The sequence below is a fragment of the Pollachius pollachius genome (genome assembly GCF_949987615.1).
Source record: "Pollachius pollachius genome assembly, chromosome: 2".
NCBI lineage: Eukaryota > Metazoa > Chordata > Actinopteri > Gadiformes > Gadidae > Pollachius > Pollachius pollachius.
Genome location: NC_136935.1, coordinates 42,122,432 through 42,143,352, shown reverse-complemented (window position 1 = coordinate 42,143,352; position 20,921 = coordinate 42,122,432). Strand labels below are relative to the sequence as shown.

The window sequence follows — 20,921 nt, the reverse complement described above, 5'->3', positions numbered from 1 at the left end:
TTGAAAGACTTATTAGTGTTATTTAATGAAAGCATATGAAGTCAGACTATGATGTAACGACTTTAAATGGATGAGAAAAATATTTCAGTGCGCTGCTCATATACATTGCATCCATCGTGCGCGGATGCAACCGGGAGTTTGGCTTTCGTGCATGACGTACAACGTAAGGTCGAAGTTGAAATATGACGTAAAAACAGGAACTCTGCATTTTTGCACTTGTACACGTCTAATATCGAAGTTTTATTTCGATTAACATATGAATTCAACGTATTTCCGATGCCAAATAGAACTCGAAAAAACAATTATTGCTGATAATAATGTCCGGCTTTCAGAAGACCTTTCTGTAGTTGTTTTCGACAGTTTATTGCTCTAGTTTCAAGCTAAACAGCTAACGAAGCTATTTATTTAGCATTGCCATGCCATGGATGCACTGAGTATAGTGCATGATGAGGTCGCACTAGAAGGACTTGACGGGATAACTATTCCCTCTTTGTGGATCCGTCTTGGTTCCAGAACTCCAAGTTTTCCCCTGAAACTCGACTCGTACACAAAGGAGTTCATTTGGAGGTCCTTGATCAACAATGTCGACCTGGACTTCTATGAACTTCCAAAGGAGAGAGTGGATGTTGAGCTGCTGGACAGGTGACTTAACATTTTGTTTTTAATGACTCCGGTTGTTATGCACTATGTCTATATGATTATAGGGCTCATTTTAATTTAAATGGCAATCCAGTTTTCTTCTAATCTAGTAGATTAGCGTTATATCATCCGATGTACATCTTGAAGTGTAATTTGGATAGGCGAATCTCGGTTGCTGTTATGGTCCTTCCTTGTCCCTTAGTATTCAAGAAAGACCTATGGCACTCCACCCTAAATTCCATCCATTGAGTGGCCTTATTATGAACATATAACTCTTATCTGATTGTGTTTAATGGTGATCACTCACCGATATTGGACCTCTACGGACAGCTCGGGTCATCCTCTTTGTAACGTCATGCCTTTTGGTTTCACAAAATAAGCCTCTTTCTGTCTATTAGTCTGTGAAGTGTGCAATCAATTTACAACACTAATATTTTGTGAATATTATTTTCTTGATGGGGCACTCCACGTGCATCTACTTGCACTATACTTTGGAATTTTGTATTTATATTGTGTATATGTGTTGACAAGGGAATCGTAAAACACTCAACCCTGTGAAAACCAGACATGTACCATTTATGTTGCAGGTTTGCAGACATAAACCCTGATACAGGCATTCAGACGACCACAAGTTTTTCCAATGCAAAAAACGACGTCTACCCAGTCAATGTGGTATTAGACGACAAGGATGGAATACAAGGCTCCTGCCTCTTCTTTAAGCAGCGGAAAAACGTGACAAAAAATGTCAGAACTGAAGAACTCAAACAGTTGGTCTGCTTAGAGGAGGCTGTCAAGAGGTTGGTCAATGAATTGGTGAGAGGGTATTGGATGATAGAGTGAAGGGATGGGGTCAGTATCTGATATGGCTTTTGTTATCACTTCGGTAACGGGATATCCTTATTCTATTAGAAAAGTATTTGTGTTTCGACCAACACCCACTGCCAATAGACTTGGCAGTGGTGCCTATAAGTTAAGTAGACGATAAATGTGTTAAACAAATGGATAATAAACTATCATTATAGTATTTTTTTCAACAAAAGGCTGCCTCACTGGTTATTAGCAGCAGTGGTCAAGGTGGCCTCCTAGGTAAAGAAACACAGTAGTCTAGTTCCCAATACAATATACACCGGCCCCATTTAACAGGTCTGGTTTTTTTCCTGTGTTTTGCAGCAATTCCTTCCCTTTTATGACTTCTTACCTCTGCTTACCATCATTCAGATATGGCCGAAACCTTGTCGTGGTGGCGTCCCAGAAGATGAGGTTCCGCGTCCTTATTGGTGAAGACAGCGACCCTGACTTGAGAATAACCGACCAATCGTACTGCATATTGGAGCGGCTGGGCCGGGCCCGCTGGCAGGGAGAGCTGCAGAGGGACCTGCACTCCTCCTTCAGGTCTGACTTTCACACTTTCATTGAGTTCATTCAACGTTTCCTCCTTCACATTTCTACAGCATATTGCCCTATCCTTTAATATAATGGCATTTCTTAATGTTGTTATTTTTTTAAGTTTCTTAAATGTATGACCCTGCTGAGGAGGCCTTGAATTCATTCATTTCACTGCCATTACTGCTGCTTTGCCCTCATTTGCTCATGGCGAGAAACTTCCTAAACCTAGTGCCAAAATGCCTTTTGGGTGATAACCTTTTGGGTCTGTTTGATTTAACAAGTGGTGTTTTGATGGAACAGGACAGAGCCTGGGAAGTTGCACTACCTGAGAAGGTGTCTGGACCGACATGGCCTCATCACCATGCAGTCCCACGTCATACGCCTGCCCACCGGTCAACAGCAGCACTCCATACTCCTGCTGATCAAACGCTTCCACATCCTCAGGTGTTTAACTGCAAAACGTTAGGTTCGATAGATTAGATGTGAACCAATGTAATACAATTGTCCAATGTTAATCATGCAACACATCTTCTTGTTAAATTACACAATGTTCTCCTGCCTGATACTAATTCCAGTGTTCTAAATTAACTTTCTTGAAGAGCTTTGTGTTTTTTCCTGCTAGAGTGGACATGTATTTAAAATTGATTCATTAAAATAACACAACCTTGGTGTTAATGTAAATGTGGAACATGTCTGACAATCCCCCCCCCCCCCCCCCCCCCCCCAACTGTGTAGGAGGAGTAAGTATGACATCCTGATGGAACACCTGTCCAACACTCTGCAGGATGCTCCTGGCCAGATCGCCTCTATCATCACCCTCCGAGAACTTCTTGTGAGTTCCTTTTTTTCACTCCCAGTTACGATTCCCTCTCTCCTCTCTCCCCTCTCCTTTCTCTTTGTCTTTCACTCCAATGATATCATCTTCTTGAGGTTTGTTTGAATTCTGCCTTGCAATGAGTAGAGAGGTTGCTCTCACAAGAACGGCATCTCCGCCTTCTTAACTTATTTAACTTAACTTATTGCACGTTAACTATTCAAGCTTGAGTAGGTTATTTAGCGTTATCAGCTAGATTTTGAAAGAAATTTTGAATATTTTATTTAGAGCCACATTGTTTTTAACTTTATTTTGTCCATCTTTTGAAAAGCTTGTGCGCTTGCAAAGCTTGGGTAAAGAGAATTTCAACAAATATTACAAAAAATGCATCTAAAATGAATTGCCTTCCCTAGCTTTAGGTAAATATTTGTATGACAAGGAGTAGTATCCTTTGCTCCTGGATACCTACCCTTGAATCTTAACGTAAATATATATATCTTCATAAAATATGTTATATCTCTTTGTCATTTTTAATACTGTCCTGTACCTCCTGTGGAAAAAAAAAAAGAAGATCTCATTAAGTTTCTCTTTGTAGAACGTGCACGAGAGGACATTCAAGCATGTGTACAACTACATGCTGTCTTACAAGCTGGTCCAGCTCATCACCCTGCCCCTGGAAGACCTGAACCCCAGTGCTGGGCCCTGCAACACCAAGAAAGGTCCACCTTTTATCCATTGACTAGAGACTGCTGTTGTATGGTGATTTGATGATGTCTTTCAGTATGGGACTCAAATCTTTATGACCACCATATCCAGAATTTCATTAAATCAAGTGCTTTTTCTTGGCTTATCGGACTGATGCTGTTACCGTTAAGATCATGTCAATTGAGATGAAACGACTATGTTGAGTAACTTGAGAAAGCTTACTTGAACTTAGATTGAGTTTTCTGCTGCCAACGAATGAGGTTCTTCTGAGTCCAAGCTAATGTTGGATAAATGGTTTTAATGTGTGGCTTCTGTTTTCCAGGAACGAAAATAACGGTGCGCTGTCTTAAACTGCTAAAGCCCTACCAGAAGAAGGAGTTAATGGTCGAGGAAGATGACGAGGAAAATGAAGATGGAGTGGGAGTGAGCAGAAAAGGCCTTCCTCAACAGGATATTATCATGGAGCGAGATCTGGTTTTACAGGCCTATCACATCGGTGCGTACGATTGCTCCTCCCACTAAACCTTAGATCGGGAAAAGAAGTTAGGATGTGAGGAGAGTTTCATTTTATTGTAGTCAATTTCAAAACCATTTCCAAACAAGTTTACTCCTATGTTTCATGGTTCTAACGGTTCCCCTCTCCTTCTTGTGTTTTGGTTTGTAGTTGTGTCGTCTGGCACCAAAGGCATCTCGCAGAGTAGTTTGCAGGTGGTGATGAACGTTGGTAAGCTGGAGGCTCGGATGTTATGCCGGAGGTTGGAGAGGGACGGCATGATTAAGGTGAGCTTTGGGCCTTTTGGAATGCATAGTGAGGGTTAGCATGCAGGTTGTTCAGTTGGGATAGGAGATTAAAGTTTCAAAAAGCGCTTGTATACCTGCCATGTACCTTCATTTGTTATACCTGTTCACAAATGTAGTGCTGTTCCGTTTGGCTTCACAGGGCTTCATGGTGGACGTCGGTCGACAGAGGACCACAAAGTTTATTGGCCACATGTGGGTATCGCCTTAGAAGCTTATTTTACTTAAAATATATTTTCTGTCCTCTCACATCAAAACATCACATCAATACCCTTGGTCCGGTTCCAACCATGCAGGTCCGTCAGTGCCAGTGACCACATGCAGCAGTTTGTAAAGGAGCGAGAACGCAACCAGCTGCTGTGTAACTCTGAGCCCTTGCCCGAGGAGAACGCCGGCACAACCCCCCCCACCCCCAAAGCTCTTCCCACCAGCAAAGCTTCCTCCACCCCCAGGCCCAAAACCACCAAGGGAACCCCTAAAGCCAAGGCCAAGGACATCCAGAGAGAGGACCCTGATTTTGTAGCCAAAGGCAAGAAGCGGAGTGTGGGAGGGAGAGGCAAGAAGAAGCCGGTCCCGGAGCAGCAGGCCCTGGCAGCTTTAATCACTCCGATCAAACGTGAGCAAAGAACCTGAACCCGGGAAATGAGGGCCATATTGTTTGTGTACAATTGAAGCTCATTGAGACGAGCTTCTCCAAGGTGAACGCCTGAAAGCCAACATACCAGCAGATTGCTGTTAAAAGCTGTATCATGGCATAGCAGTACTCAAAACTTGTATCGTTATGCTGTGTGATCGTTCAGGTGAAACTCCAGAGACTTCCGTGTCCGAGCCCTCTGCGCTGGAAACTTCCTGTGCCGCAGGTAAGAGTCAGCCCTGAAGACAGGACATCTGTGTTGTGTTGTGAGAGAGGACATCGGATAACAAAGAACGTTTCTCCTATCAGAGAGTTCCCTGGAGGAGGAGGGGGACTCTGTCTTGAGGCACATGGAAGGCCTGGATGAGAGGGAGGCTCTGGACTCAGCCAGCGATGACGCCCAGAAGAGCATCAAGGTGGTGGAGGACATGCCCAGGCGGAAGGTTTGTCGGACTGCCCTATTTTCCACCAATGAGGAGGTTCTGGAAACCTGATGTAAAAGTCGCCTGCTCTGATTTGCAATAATACCTGTGTGTCACTGGGTTGGTGCAGAAGCAAGGGATCCGACTGGAGCGAAGTCATGAGACCTGTCGTCTGCTGAAGAGGAAGAACATGATCTTGGAGGTGGTGCGCAGTGTCAAGATTATCGAGGGACTCTATGCGTCAGTTTTCTTAAGATTATATTCATAAATCTTTGCAGGTTTTTTCCCGTTATTTTCTTATCATTTTTTGACCTGTATTTTCTGCTGTGACACACTCATTTCCCATCTGTGATTAAATAAGGTCTTATCTAAACCATATATATCCGTCAGGGAAAGTGAGTGATAGAGGTAAACATACAGGCTCTTAATGCAGGCTCCAGAAGATGATCAACGACAACGAGAAGCTGGACGGCTCCAGCACCAAGTGCTGCAAGAAGTCCATCCTCCGTCTCATACGCCTACTCTCCAAGGAGGGCCGGTTGAAGATGTTCAGAACCACAGTCATCCAGGATGGAGTCAGTAAGAAGGTATGCATGCACCAGGGTCTTTTCTACATGGTTGTTAGTTTTGTTTCTGAAATGGCGATAGTGTGGAGGGGATGCTTTGAAGGATTGTACTAGGAATGTTTCTAAAATATTAAATGTTGTACAATTATACCACCTTCAATACAATTATTGATTCTGATTATGCCTTTGAATCTACATGTGAAAACTTTGGTTGATTATAGTAAAACAAAGAAATAGTTTGACAACCACTGGTTAAAATCCCTTATCATTATAATATTTGTTAGTTCTTGTACTCCTTATCTGCTGGAATAGTTTTCAAATGTCTTTGTTTGAGCCAATCTCAAAGCCTCCTTTTTGAAGTAATGATATCTGAGTAAAAAAAGAATGGTTAGTAACCCTTTTGAAACTACATTTCTCTAACTCCTGGCCTCTCCCTACCTGTACTATTCCTGCTCACAGGTGGAATTTGTAGTTCATCCGTCGGTACAACCCAACGACAACATTGTGAAGAGCGCTATAGAGCAGGTCCGGTTCAGAATTTCCGGCTCCTACGCTGTTGCACGGTCAGTACAGCCTGCATGTATTGCCAATAGCAGGGGTCTGCCTTGTCTGGTTCAGATCGGTAAACACAACCTGCTACTACTGTGCGGCTTAAAGAGAAAACAAAAAGTGAAACCATATGCAAAGCAATTGCCTTCCTACTTTTGATTGATTGATTGATCGATTGATCTATAGCAGCCAAGCTTTACCCTCTTTTTAAATATCTCACACTCTGTCTGTCTCTCTGTCACTCTCTGCCCCTCTGTCTCTATTCTGTGGTCTCTCTCATTGTCTTTGTTGTCCTCTGTCTCTGTTATTTCTCTCCCTCTGTCTTTCTTGCCCTCTCTACCATCTCTTGTGTGGTGTCCATCCTCCTCATCCCTCAGTGTGCAGCAGGAGCTGGCCAAACAGGGGATGGAGTTGAGCAGCACCAGTGCCCACACCCCTAAATCAAAGAAAAACAAGGAGGACAAAAAGACAAGCCCAGAAGCACAGGATGCATTTTTACCAACAACAGGTTCTGACCTTTTTTATTATTAATTTTCTTTAAATATATTTAAACCAATATCTTGTCTTTCATGTTATCTATGTATTCATTTGTGATTCTGTTCCCAAGCTATTGTGTTTTAGAATAGCTATGGAACAGTATCACCACAGGTGGGTCACGGCATTTATACTGTGTGTGCGTCTCTCTCTCTCCCTAGTCCGAGGACTGAGCAGGACGTTGGGTTTCCAGCCCAAGATGCACCGCCTGCGTCTTGTCCACACCTTCCTCTGGTACGTGGTGTACGGCCCGTACCAGAAGGGATTCAGAGGGACGGATTCCCCTAAGCCATCACAACCGGCAGACGACAATACGACCTCCTCCTCCGCCTCCTCTTCCTCCTCCCACTCCTCCTTCAGTAAGGTCATTTCAGCGCCCGCACCAGAGAACGGACAAAACTGTGAAAGTTTGAATCCTTCCGACTGTGAAAACGCAAACGGTGCCGAAAACGCAGCGACAGCAGTAGCGCCAACGCCGCAAAAGTCTGGAGAGACGGCGCTCCCGGGAGATGAGGAATCAGTGCAGATGCTGAAACCAAGATCTTCGGAAAGCCATGCAAAGGGTGAGTGAGATGTGCCGTCCGGTACATCGTCCTGAGCCTCTTCAGGCGAGGCTTGCTGCATGGGAGGAGTGTGTAGGAGGCAGGACATCGCATTGATTTGTTCACAACACACCGGTGTCACATACAACCGAGAATCACATTGTGTCTGACTTTCGACGCCGGTGTGAAATGCCTGTTGGAGTGTTTAGGCTGTTTCTAAAATAAAGTCTCTGTTGGCGCCACCGTCCTGCAGTCTTTGCGGACGAGCTGTCTTGGAAGAGGTACCTGCCTCCGCTCCGCGTCCACAAGGAGTTTGGCTACGGCTGGACGCTGGTGAGCGACGTGGTGCTATGCATGCCTCTCTCCATCTTCGTCCAGGTCACACAGATAAACTTCAAGGTACTGTCAAACTCACGCAGAGTTTTTACCTTCTGCATCTGTGTTGCCATTCTGAATCTATTGTAGCATTCTGAATCTAAAGTAGCATTCTGTTTCTATATTAGGGTTTTGGATATATATTGGCTTTCTGAATGTATACTGTCATTCTCCAACTATATTAGAATTGTGTGTCTATATGAGCCTTCTGAATCTTTAGCAGCATTCTCAATCTATATCAGCAGCGTTCTCAAGAACACATTTTGAGCGTTTGAGGTGACAAGTCCTGTTCTTGCGAGGCAGTAGTGTTACCCACAGAGCCACCGTGCCAGTTCTTTAGCGACTGTTTTATGTTGGTCGTCTGAGGCCATATCAGGACCCAACAGTCCAACTGTGTCCTCAACAGAAGACATGAGGCTATTTTCCTATCGTGTGTCTGTTTGGTGTATGGGTGGGAGCTAATGGTCGTTATGTGTTCTGATTCCGGCACACAGATCGAGGGACTGGATGAGTACCTAAACGACCCTGTGAAGCAGCACTACCTCGTCAGAGTCCTTCCCGCACAGATCAAGAGGCAGCTGCTTTACAAACGGTCAATTTAATATGGATACATTTTACACGTATATTAAAAATGGATACCCATGCCGTGTCATGCATAACAACACACTTATTAATGTTATTTATACAATTTTATCTTTGCTTTTAGGAAGTATATTTTCGCATTCTACGAGAATTTGCAGAAGTTGGTCTACATGGGCCTGTTGCAGTTTGGTCCAATGGAGAAGTTCCAGGATAAGGACCAGGTAGGAAGTGCTTTATGACGCTACTGCTGCTGCTTCAGTCTCTGATGACTTCATATCGGATGGAAACAGGTAATAGATTGTGCACACAACGTACAGTGTCCTCAGACTCTTCTCAACACTGTGTGTGTGTGTGTGTGTGTGTGTGTGAGACAAAATCATAACAACAATATTTGTGTATTTTAAGAAAAATATACAGGTAGTCCCAGTATTTTTACGTGTTTGAATTTGACAATCCATCGCTTGAAATCCAACAATGGCAGAACACATCGTGTCCTCTTATCCGCCTGCTTCAACCACATGTCCTTCTGACCCCCTCCAGGTGTTCATCTTCATCAGGCAGCACGCCACCATCGTGGACACGACCAGCGCAGAGCCCCACTATTGGCAGGTGACCGAGAACCCAGACAAGCCCTTCGAGAGACGCCAGTACCAATTCACCAACGCCGCCGACGTGGAGAACTACTGGTTCGACCTTCTCTGCGTCTGCCTCAACACACCCCTGGGTACCACGCATGTTGTTTTAATCATGTTATTACAGATGTGTGCGTGTGTGTGTGTGTGTGTGTGAGTGAGTGGGTGAGAATATTGTTGACTTTGTGGGAAGACCCTAGCCATTGCACTGTCCTGCCCGGTTAAATGCTATCGATGGCTTTTGAGCAGTTTTACTGAGTTTTCACGAATGTGTGTGCGTGTTTTTATCAGGGCTGGTGAGGGGTAAGCGGGGAGCGGAGAAGGAGATCACTATGCCCTCTTTAGTGCTCCCGGATCGCTCCCGGTTCCTCAAACTGGCCTATCTCCTCAAGTAGGTGTTCGCCTTCAGAAAAACGATTACAATCCCCGAAAAAATCAATAGAATACAAATTCTTCCTAAGAGGAACAAATACAAACGCCTGTTTGATTGGTAAAATCCTTTGTTGAATTTTTCCTTTTAGCTTTGATTTGATTTCCTTATATTTCGCTTGTTCTGTTTAAATACAGGGGCAGGCGTGATGAGATGGATGACGGGTCGATTCCAGGGGACGGTAAAGGCGCGGGCGGCCTGGACTCTGAATTCTTTGCTCATCTGAAGCGTAACTGGCTGTGGACCAACTACCTCCTAGCTTGTAAAAAGGTGAGCGCTCCGAGCATGAGTTGTACGCATTTGTTTTTCCCGTACATATTGATATTTGTGACATTGCTTCGATCTAAATTTACATTTTCATTACCAATATTGTTGAACTCTTTTCAAAACATATGTATTTAACAAAGAAATGCTTTCTGATTTTTTGAAGTCATTATTTATACATTTTGATGTATCAGGTTTATCAATATGCGTGGTTTGTGTTGTGAATTAATTTCTTTACTCATTGTAGCTTAGGATTATACACATTATAAATAAACATTATTACATAGAAACACAAGCTTAAAAGTGTGTCTGTGTCTCTGCGTGTATGGTTTATCCAGAATTTGAGCGACGGAGAGTTGATCAACAGCAAGATGAGGCTGAAAAGCCTGCTGAGTAAGAACGCTCTCAGGCTGGCCCTCAAAGCCGGTGAGTGGCCTCCCCTTAAGATCCAAAATCAGTGTTCAAAATGTAGTAGGATGATCCACGTATAAGTCGAAGTTAATTTTATGATGTATGATACCTTCAAATGTCCAAAATATCTTCTTGTGTCCCGATTCCTATCGCTACTCTGTACTGCATTTACTTTGTAGCTATTGCAATAAAGATATTAGGCTTTAATTGTCTCTTTGGACTAAAGCATCTTCTGAATGACTGCATGCTGAATGACTGAAATGCCGATGCCTATCCTCACAGGAGAATCCACAGCACCTCGCGGCATCACCAGCAAGCGTGCCAAGGTGATGGAGTTCGCAGAGGTAGTCCACGTTGTTTTCCTCATGAAACGAAATCAAAACAAATCTTTGTAAAGAAAATATTCAAATCGATTAGTATTATGTTTATTTTTTTCACATATACATCCTGTAATATTCAAATCCCTAGCCTGGTATTGCAATTGGCAATGCTTTATTCAAAGTAGTATCAAATGCGGCCAGTCGTTTTAGATGTAACCTCTTGTGCGCGGGTGACCGTAGAGATTCTAATTCTCTATGGCCTGTTGTGTCATGTGACCAGGTGGGGGTGGAACCAGCCAGCAGGAAGCAGCAGGTGATTGGCGGGAAGAGACAGAAGAGGAAGAGGACCAGGAAGGAGGTGGTCAAGGTGCCTCGGAGGAAGAGAATAGGTAGCAATGCTATTCAAAGACTGAGGACGGATGAAGTGAAACTCAGCCATCCACTTGAATTGCCAATACCTGATATTCATTAGAGACTCAAATTATTAATATTAATTGTATTCATAATTTCATCATGTCTTGGCACATATGAAACACACCTGCATGAGCAAAAAATTGACAAAGGATGTAAATCCCTTACCTTTGTCTAGCGCTGGCCTGAGAAGTTAACACTGTAATTTCCCTGCATGACGAGCCGGACAGCCAGTGGCCGTGAGGTGACTCCGACCCTCTCCCTGTCCTGTGTGTTTGCCAGAGGCCAAGACGCGGGTTCCGGCCCACGACGAGGCGGACCACCGGGCCCTGAAGATGATGACCCGACAGAGGGTCTTCTGGTCCCTGCAAGAGGACTCCATGCTGATGCTGTGTGGCGTAGCGTCCAAGCTGCTCAACGACAAGGCAAGACGCGCTCACTCACCCCTTCACTCCTTCACTCACTCACCCCTTCACTCCTTCACTCACTCCCTCACCCCTTCACTCCTTCACTCACTCACCCCTTCACTCACTCACTCACCCCTCCACTCTTTCACTCCTTCACTCACTCCCTCACCCCTTCACTCCTTCACTCACTCACTCACCCCTTTACTTCTTCACTCACTCACCCCTCCACTCCTTCACTCACTCACTCACCCCTCCACTCCTTCACTCACTCACTCACCTCTCCACTCCTTCACTCCTTCACTCACTCCTTCACTCACTCCCTCACCCCTCCACTCCTTCACTCACTCACCCCTTCACTCCTTCACTCACTCACTCACCCCTTCACTTCTTCACTCACTCACCCCTCCACTCCTTCACTCACTCACTCACCCCTTCACTCCTTCACTCACTCCCTCACTCCTTCACTCCTTCACTCACTCCCTCGTCCCTCCACTCCTTCACTCACTCCCTCACCTCTTCACTTCTTCACTCCTTCACTCCCTCACTCACTCCTTTACTCACTCTCTCACCCCTTCACTCCATTACTCACTCACTCACTCCTTCACTCCTTCACTCACTCACCCCTTTACTCACTCACCGCTTTACTCACTCACTCACTCACTCACTCACTCACTCCTTCACTCACTCACTCACCCCTTCACTCACTCACTCACTCACTCACCCCTTCACTCACTCACTCAATCCTTCACTCCTTCACTCACTCACTCACTCACTCCTTCGCTCACTCACTCACTCACCCCTTCACTCCTTCACTCACTCCCTCGTCCCTCCACTCCTTCACTCACTCCCTCACCTCTTCACTTCTTCACTCCTTCACTCCCTCACTCACTCCTTTACTCACTCTCTCACCCCTTCACTCCATTACTCACTCACTCACTCCTTCACTCCTTCACTCACTCACCCCTTTACTCACTCACCGCTTTACTCACTCACTCACTCACTCACTCCTTCGCTCACTCACTCACTCACCCCTTCACTCCTTCACTCACTCCCTCACCCATCCACTCCTTCACTCACTCCCTCACCCATCCACTCCTTCACTCACTCCCTCACCCCTTCACTCACTCCCTCACCCCTCCACTCCTTCACTCACTCACTCACCCCTTCACTCTTTCACTCACTCCCTCACCTGTTCTACTTTAAATATTCAGCATACACTGCTTTTGATCCAATGCAGTGGATTCCGTTTTGTTGTAGTTAGTCAACTTTTTTTTAACCAGGTAGATAACCATACCTTGGCCAGGGTGAAATAGAAGGAAAAACCAACGGAACACACAACATTTGCTGAAAGAAGTCCAGACAGGAAAATGAAGTTCATAGACGTCAGTCAAAGTCTTTCAGGGGTCCTTTGATAAGCAAGTGAGACTAGATACTTCAATTGTGTGTCATTTTTGCACCTGACTCCAGGGCAATGGGGTTGAGCATAAGAAAAAGCTCATCCCTGCTGGTTCAACTCAAGGTTGTCCCCTCAGGCCTTTTCAGACCCTTTTTTATTTTTTATTATTTTTATTTTTTTTTCTCATTTAAGACCGGAGAGTGATTGATAATGACAATCAATATAATAAGACTAATTGTGATACGAATCAAAACAATGAGGTGGCCCCAGCCGGTGTGTTAACGAGTCCACGGCGGCTGTGTTGCAGCTGGCGCGTCCGTTCATCCCTCACTGCGTGGTGCGGGACATGCTGCAAGCCGAGCTTGAGAACTCCATGGACAAGACCTCTCTGGCGGTGGGCCGCCGCACCAGATACATCCTCAAGAACCCCCAGACCCTGCTCAACCACAGGTCTGGTGCCGCACCACACGTGCACACACAAGCACACGCTCATGTGCGCACATCCATACACTCACACGCACTGATGTGGACTCTGCTCGGCATTGCAGGATCTGCCTGGCTGAGGTCTACCAGGACAAGGCTGTGATGGACGAGTTGGAGCTGAAGAAACCAGCCGATCCAAACAAGCTGGAGGTCTGTTAATACCTTTTTTTTCTTTTTTTATTAATGTTATGTCGTTTTGATAACAATGCAATGTGAAGCAAAACAATTAATTGGAAATATTTGAATACTACACTACTCTGTATTATTTTTTAATTTTTATCATCCTTATATAGTGATACTATCTCTGAATAGGGATACTATCCCTGCGTTATTATGCAGAGTATCTGTATAGTGATGCTATCTCTGCATTGTTATGTATATCACCTCCATCGTGATGCATCTCTGTGTTGTTTTAGGATTGTGCACAAGCGTTCAGTGAGTACACGCGGCTACTGAGGCACAAGTTCAGCCCCTCCACCGTTTCCTGTGATGTCACTCTCCCCGAAACCAAGTCACTGCTCTTCTCTCGGTACGGAGTGCTACTGCCTTTTAGAATACACCTCGGTTTTTACCATCCTCGTCAGAATTCTCATCCCCTTCATTTACTTCCTATCCTTCTTATATTGGTCTCCCTCATACACTTCATCAACCTGTGTGTGTGTGTGTGTGTGTGTGTGTGTGTGTGTGTGTGTGTGTGTGTGTGTGTGTGTGTGTGTGTGTGTGTGACAGGTACAAGGTCTTCACGATCGACCATGAACAACAGAGGACCTTCAAAGATGATCTTTCCTGGTAAGTGGTGGGTGTTTTACTTCTGGGGAGCTTTTGACGGTCGTGAATGACTACGTTGTGCTCAACTGTGTACCGCTCAATTGAAACAAGCCGGTGTGTCGTTTCATTGTGGCCGCAGTACGGAGGACATCCACGCCATAGTACTGCACAACCTTATCCAGAGCACCCTGGTCATGTCCAACTCCCAGATGAAGTCCTCGCGCTCCTTTCAGGTCTGGTGAACCTATTCATTTGTCTGCTTTGACAAACCTTAATAACATGCATTACTACGACTCATGTCGTGTATGAGGATCAATTGTTCCCGGATATTCATGCGTTTTAGTTTTTAAATATTGTCTACATTCTTTGTCAATTTCTGTTTTGATACTGGTACTTTAATGGGGCTTCTACTGCTGGCTGAATTTCTTTTTTGGTATAAAAAAAAAGTTGATTAATTAAATGACATTTATCTTATTCTGTTCAGAAAGTTGACTTTCCCTCTACCCTATTTTAATGGTATTTAATTCTGTTTAATTCTAATTGTACCCTTTGTGGTGCAGGGTATATAACCAACAAATAGACCAACTAATAAATTTGCCTTTGTTTTCTTTTACTTATCTATTTTATTTTATTATTTCATTTTATTTCATGACGATGTTTCAATGTGAAGCACTTTGAGTGTGCCTCTTGTTTGAAAAGGGCTATAATAAAGTGGCCTTGCCTTGTATAAAAGCTCACATCCAGTGTCCCACGTCTTCCGGCTCCCCAGACCTTCCACCTGTACAGCCTGTTCAACCAGGAGGTGCTGTGCCAGGTGTTCATCCAGTGCAGGAAGCGGGGGCTGGTGAACCGCCGGCGCGTCCACAAGGCCTACGGGCCCAAGAAGAACCGCGCGCTGCCCATCCTGCCCATGTCCTACCAGCTCTCCCAGACCTACTACAAGTGAGTGGGGCCGCTCAGCGGTGGCAAGGGGGCCGGCCCATCCATTAATATCTGTGTTTGGTGTTTTACACTGCTCAATACTCTGGTAGATAGTGTTGGCTTGTTGGTTGCAAACCATTAGCAATGACATCTATGCGATTTCAATAGGACTGATTAGTGAACGACACGCTTATTTATTTATTTATTTTTTTGCGGACACATTATGTATCTAATGTTTGCAACTATGTAATGATAATCATTTGTGTTTGTATTAACTTGAATGTTGGTGCCTCTAATTCATTTGAACCACCTCACCCCGGGGCAGGTGCTTCACCTGGCGCTTCCCCACCTCCCTCTGCACCGACGCCTTCCGCTTCCTGCGAGCGCTGCGCGACAGCGGCACGGGCGACGCCCACAAGACCACAAGCTTCTACAACGAGGCCGAGAGCCGCCTGGACGTCCCTCCGGCTCCGAGCGGCCCCGTGACCAAGGAGGGGAGTCCGGCGGAGAACGCCGGGACGGAGGACCAAGGGGAGGGGGAGAGTGGCGGCCTCAAGGGAACCGACGGGGACACTGGGGCCCACAAGGGAGCCGACGGGGACACTGGGGACCTAAAGGGAACCGACGGGGACACTGGGGACCTCAAGGGAACCGACGGGGACACTGGGGACCTCAAGGGAACCGATGGGGACAGTGGGGACACTGGGGACCTCAAGGGAACTGACGGGGACACCGGGGACCTCAAGGGAACCGACGGGGGCACCGGTGAACTTAAGGTACCCGTCGGGGAGCCTGTAAGCGAGGCATTGATCCAGACGGACGGCCCAGATACGGTCAGCCCTGCTGAACCAGGAGAGACCAATCAGAGCAAACAAGGGGAGGAACCTGTGGAGATGGGAGAGGACAACGGGGAGGGAAAAGTCCCAGACGCGGACGCAAACCCACAGACCCAGCGCAGTACATCGCAGGACTCCTTCGTGGTTAACGCCGGAGCCATAGTTCCACCCCCCAGGTCTGCCGAGTCGCCCTCGGCCCAGGAAGAGCAGCCCGGGGCGGGGCCCACGGCGGGGCCCGTGGTGGACGGCCCCGGCCCGTCTTCGGAGCTCCCCCAGGATCTGTCGGACATGATGCACCTTTCCCTGGACTCCCCGGGGGGGATGTGCGCGGCGGCCCTCACCCTGATGTCCCTGGGCCTGCTGTCGGTGCACGTGTCCATCCCCAAGGAGGTGGTGCTGGTGGACAACACCGTGGCGAAGACGGACGTGGTCAAGAGGTGAGGCTTCGGGACCGGCCCGTGTGGAACGGATCGTCTGGGGAACCGGCTTTAAGCCATCACCGCAGAGACCATAGAGATCTGTGGTCGTACTGGTTTAACCAACGCACCCCTGAGGTAGTTCGTGCAACGTGGGAAAAGAAAATTGTTGGACCAACCATTTAAATTGGTCCATCATCGATCGTGGGACCAAACTGGTAAAACCCACAAACTCAGGTTGTAGATGACATGACAAATGGCAAACTGGTGAAACCGATAAATATGGGCCGTAGAGTAAATAATAAACACCTACAAATATCGGAAATATGTGCTTTGCGCCAACCATTTCCCCATCACATCTCTGTACATATAATTGGCCCATTCTACTCGTTGAATCACTGTAACCGACCGACCGGGACCGGGTCTTTCAGATTGACGGCGCTAGAGGAAGAGGATGAAGAGGATGATGCTGACGACGGTGAAGGGAAGAAGAGGCTGCCAGGGAAAGCTACAGTCTCGCACACAAGCTACCTCATGATGAAGGGATACTGCTATCCTGGCATAGGTAACTGGTACTGACTCTCTCCTGGCATAGTGCTAGTACTCCCTATGTGGTACAACCTCTCTCCTGGCATAGTGCTAGTACTCCCTATGTGGTACAACCTCTCTACTGGCATCGTACTGTTAATCACGACGCAGTACTACCTCAATCCTGGCAGACTACTGCAGTCCAGAGTACATTACGTACAAATACATATCGCCGGAAAACAAATGGAAGCATGTTTTTATTTGATAGCTGCAGTTTATCCTGTCTTATTCAATAGAGCACTTGCATATGGCACACACTCCTTTTGTACAACATTGAAAAGGCCCACCTTCAACAGAGCGACCAGTGGAGGCAGACTTGTTTTGTCCATCATTCAGTAATCACATTCCATTGTCAACATTTGTCCACCATATACGTGCCACATACATTCTGCGGAGCTTGTCTCCGTAAGGTGGGGTACCACTCCGTCCACGCGGGGGCTTAGGGGGTCATCTCAGGAAGGGGGCGGCCGCTGGGGTCTGCTGCGGGTGTGGGCTGTGAATACCAAATCAAGACCGCTCGCAGTTTCAATTTGACTTGTTTCCCGTTTCCAGTCCAACTACGTAACCTCAGCACCTGTGACAACATCGTGGTGGACCCCTGCACCTTGAGGTTCAAGCTCCGCGACACGCCCGCCCATCAGATCTTCAGTGCGCAGGGTGAGTTCAGATCACACCTTCCTCATCGTCCTTCTCCACGCTATCGTATTCACAGAAACACATCTGTGCTTCTTCATCGCTCTCACTCTCATGCCCTTCACCTACTTTGTGTCCTTCTATATTGGTCTCCCTCTTTCACTTCATCCCCCTTTCTGTCTTCATCTCTTTCCCTTATTCATCTTCGGCTCTGCGTTCGTCCCCCTCTTCATCCTCCGCCTTCTCCCATCTGTCCTCATCTTCGTCGTCGTTCAAGCTATTCAACTTCTTCTTCATCATTTCCTGTCATCTCCTTCACTTTATCCGCCTTCCTCTTCATAATCTAATTTGAATCTCCCCCTCCTCCTCCTGCTCCTCCCTCCTCCCCCTCCTCCTCCTGCCCCTCCCTCCTCCCTCCTCCCTCTCCCTCCTCGCTCCTCCTCCTCCTCCTGCTCCTCCTCCTCCTCCTGCCCCTCCCTCCTCCTCCCTCCTCCTCCTCCTCCTCTTCCCTCCTCCTCCTCCTCCCTCCCTGTCCTCCCCCCCCCCTCTCCCCCCCTCCTGCTCCTCCTCTCTCCTTCCTCCCTCCTCCTCCTCCCCCCCCTCCTGCTCCTCCTTTCTCCTTCCTCCCTCCTCCCTCCCCGTCCTCCTCCTCCTCCTCCCCCCTCCTGCTCCTCCTCTCTCCTTCCCCCCTCCTCCTCCTCCTCCTCCTCCCCCCCCTCTCTCCTTCCTCCCTCCCTCCTCCTCCTCCTCCTCCTCCTCCTCTTCCTCCTCCTCTCTCCTTCCTCCTCCTCCTCCTCTTCCTCCCCCCCCCCAGACTCCCCTCCCCTGGACCTGACCTGCTGTGGGCCGTCCCTGGTCCCGGCCGTCCTCTCCCGCAGCCTCCGCCTGCCCTCCCGCTCCTCCTCCTTGGCGGCGTCGGGGCGGGGCTGGGCCGCCCCCCTGGAGGCCTACTGGGGCTTCTCCCAGCAGGACGCCGAGGCCTGCGGGGCGCTGCGGGCCAGCCTGGACCGGGCCGGGGAGGGCGGCCTGGGGGAGGAGGAGCTCTACCGGGACCTCGCCCACCTGGAGAAGCCCCTGGAGGGACGCACCCGCGGCCTGCAGCAGTACTTGCAGGTGTGTGTGTGTGTGTGTGTGTGTGTGTGTGTGTGTGTGTGTGTGTGTGTGTGTGTCGTTGTGATACCATGACATTTTCCTCTGTTAAAGGTTAATTGCAATTAGTTTACAATTAAGTTCAGACTCGTTTCTGCCGTTAATTGATAGCCATGACACAATCACGAGTTCCTGATTGGACGATTCGTTTCAATACATTTACATTTATGTGCACATTTTATTTTGATGAAATGAAGAATAACTGCCTTTTCCTATTTGGCTCAGATTCATGATACAAACAACTAAGATATTGGTCAACATCATTAGTAGCTCTTGTACTTTTAAATTCCCCTTCAGTGGGTCTGGCTTGTGTGCTCTGGGTTATCCCACTTAACCCCTTCCTGGCGGGGGCGTGTGCAGGTGCTGGAGGAGGAGTGCCAGGTGGTCCGGGTGGGGGCTCTGGGCGTGCGCTGGGTGCTGGCGGAGCACGCCCGGCCCTGGCTGCTGACGGTGCGGCTGAGGCCGGGGCTCTCGCAGGGCTACACCAAGGGCCGCCTGAGGCCCCGCTGGCAGACCAGGCACAGCATCCCCTTCATGCGCAAGAGGGCCCCGGAGGTCTCCGCCACGGTGGTGATGAGGATAGAGGAGGACGAGGAGTCGGACGCCGAGCCGCCCAGAAAGAAGGGGCGAGGGAGTCTGGGTGAGGAGAAGGAGGAGGAGGAGGAGGTGGGGCCACCTGTGGAGGACGGGAAGACGAGGAAGGGCGGGGAGGAGGGAGAAGTCCGGGAGAACGGGCTCGAGAAGGAGTGTGAGGGAAGGGATAATGAGGAGGATTTATCCCCGCCTCCCTCCACAGCGTCATCTGGTGGCGGAGACGAGTAAGTCTGATCTGAACAGGATCGCACGGCACCACATTTACACAAGAAAACCCTTTTGCAAATATAAACACCAACTTGTTGCTGCTGTGTTTTCAGTTGTATAATACGTGTCGAATTTGAAACGGGTCCTCGATGTTTTGCGCTGAATGTATGTGTGGCTCCAGGGAGATGAGCTACATCAGCCGGCCTTGGAGGATGGTGGACGGCAGCATCAACCGGCTGGCCTGTAAGGGCATGCTCGAGGGCCTCCTGTACCACGTCATGGCCCGGCCCGGCATCACCCAGCACTGCCTGGTGGAGCACTACCAGAACACGCTGCAGCCAATGGCCGTGCTCGATCTCATCCAGGTACGTTGCACACGCACAGCACCAACGGTCTTAAGGGAGGAAGACTGTGTAGTCTGTACATGCAGAGAATGGCAATGAGGATATTAACATGTTACCTTAAACATTTGTAATCCTTTTTTACAGGCTATATTGACATTTGTAGTCCTTTTTACAACAGCCGGTGTTGAAATTTGTTGTCCTTTTCAAAACGGTCTGTTGACATTTGTAGTCCTGTTCATAACAGGCAGTGTTGACATTTGTAGCAGTCCTTTTTATAACAGGCTATGTTGACATTTGTAATCCTTTTCATAACAGGATGTGTTTTACAGCAGGCTGTGTTGACATGTGGACGTTACAACAGGCTATGTGTTTCTCTTGTCTCCAGGCGCTAATAGACATGGGCTGCGTGCGGAGGAAGTCTGTGGTGAGTCGTAAGGCCACGCTGTTCTCCCGCCACGCCGTCCCGCCCACAGAACCAGCGGCAGCAGGCTCGGGCCCCGGGGCCACGGACACGTGGTTCTACGAGCCCACCATCAGCTGCATTCTGCGGCTCGCTCAGGTCCTGCCCAACGAACCCCATTGGAACCAGTACGTCTGACCTCCATGTGATGGTCCTGGAAGGGTTCCTGGTCACCCGTGTTCATCGGTGGTTTTATCAGTATTTTTTTATATGTGTGGAGACCGGTCGCTAAGCTGCTCGTGTTACTGGGTTAAGGACGGATTGCCTCCAGTGACTGCAATGGTGATTACATTTTTCGGGATCTTGCGCGGATGCCATCAGTCAAAAAGGTTTACACCACTAGCTTTCTATATTTGGAATTCTTTAGATTTGTGGTTTGTTTTGCTTTTGATTGTTTTTTATTTTAAGTTATTTTTCTGTGTTGATTCTGTAAATAAATGTTTCGGGATTGTAAATACAAATAAATGATTTTTTTCAACGTATTTGTCAAATTAAGAGAAGTATATACATCTTAACTTTTGTTTTAGTGTTGAATATCTTAAAGGTGTAGTGTGTAGTAGATTTAGTGGCTTCTATCAGGCAAGTTAAACATTGCAACAAACTAAATATCCCAATGTCAGCACTCTAGGAAGGCAAACCTGATTCTTATTTTCATGGAATTATACACTGAATTAAACATTTGAGAATATGGGAATTTGGGAAGAG

General features: G+C 47.5%; 1 protein-coding gene across 1 annotated transcript; it reads left to right on the top strand.

Annotated features, from left to right (window-relative positions):
• The first annotated feature begins 208 nt into the window (after window positions 1-208).
• On the top strand, window positions 209-20,684 carry gtf3c1 (general transcription factor IIIC subunit 1). Its single transcript, XM_079758750.1, has 40 exons — window positions 209-642; window positions 1,227-1,436; window positions 1,858-2,031; window positions 2,326-2,469; window positions 2,761-2,857; window positions 3,435-3,558; window positions 3,867-4,040; window positions 4,209-4,324; window positions 4,485-4,537; window positions 4,639-4,958; window positions 5,143-5,202; window positions 5,286-5,419; window positions 5,529-5,638; window positions 5,832-5,985; window positions 6,424-6,527; window positions 6,891-7,021; window positions 7,209-7,610; window positions 7,843-7,988; window positions 8,459-8,556; window positions 8,671-8,767; window positions 9,087-9,270; window positions 9,470-9,569; window positions 9,746-9,878; window positions 10,211-10,298; window positions 10,566-10,627; window positions 10,884-10,992; window positions 11,297-11,439; window positions 13,125-13,267; window positions 13,366-13,450; window positions 13,717-13,829; window positions 14,030-14,089; window positions 14,208-14,301; window positions 14,838-15,010; window positions 15,315-16,262; window positions 16,673-16,806; window positions 17,382-17,486; window positions 18,277-18,575; window positions 18,972-19,429; window positions 19,594-19,777; window positions 20,142-20,684. Exons 1-40 carry the CDS (start codon window positions 422-424, stop codon window positions 20,352-20,354), a joined length of 6,897 nt encoding a protein of 2,298 aa, XP_079614876.1. The 5' UTR covers window positions 209-421; the 3' UTR covers window positions 20,355-20,684.
• The last annotated feature ends 237 nt before the right edge of the window (window positions 20,685-20,921 follow it).

What these genes read in the sequence shown, in the direction of transcription:
- gtf3c1 (XM_079758750.1), top strand. Translation starts at nt 422, where the DNA reads ATGGATGCACTGAGTATAGTGCATGATGAGGTCGCACTAGAAGGACTT. An exon ending in AGTTCCAGGATAAGGACCAG is followed by an intron (nt 8,768 to 9,086) that starts GTAGGAAGTGCT and finishes GACCCCCTCCAG; the next exon opens with GTGTTCATCTTCATCAGGCA. An exon ending in CCGTGCTCGATCTCATCCAG is followed by an intron (nt 19,778 to 20,141) that starts GTACGTTGCACA and finishes TCTTGTCTCCAG; the next exon opens with GCGCTAATAGACATGGGCTG.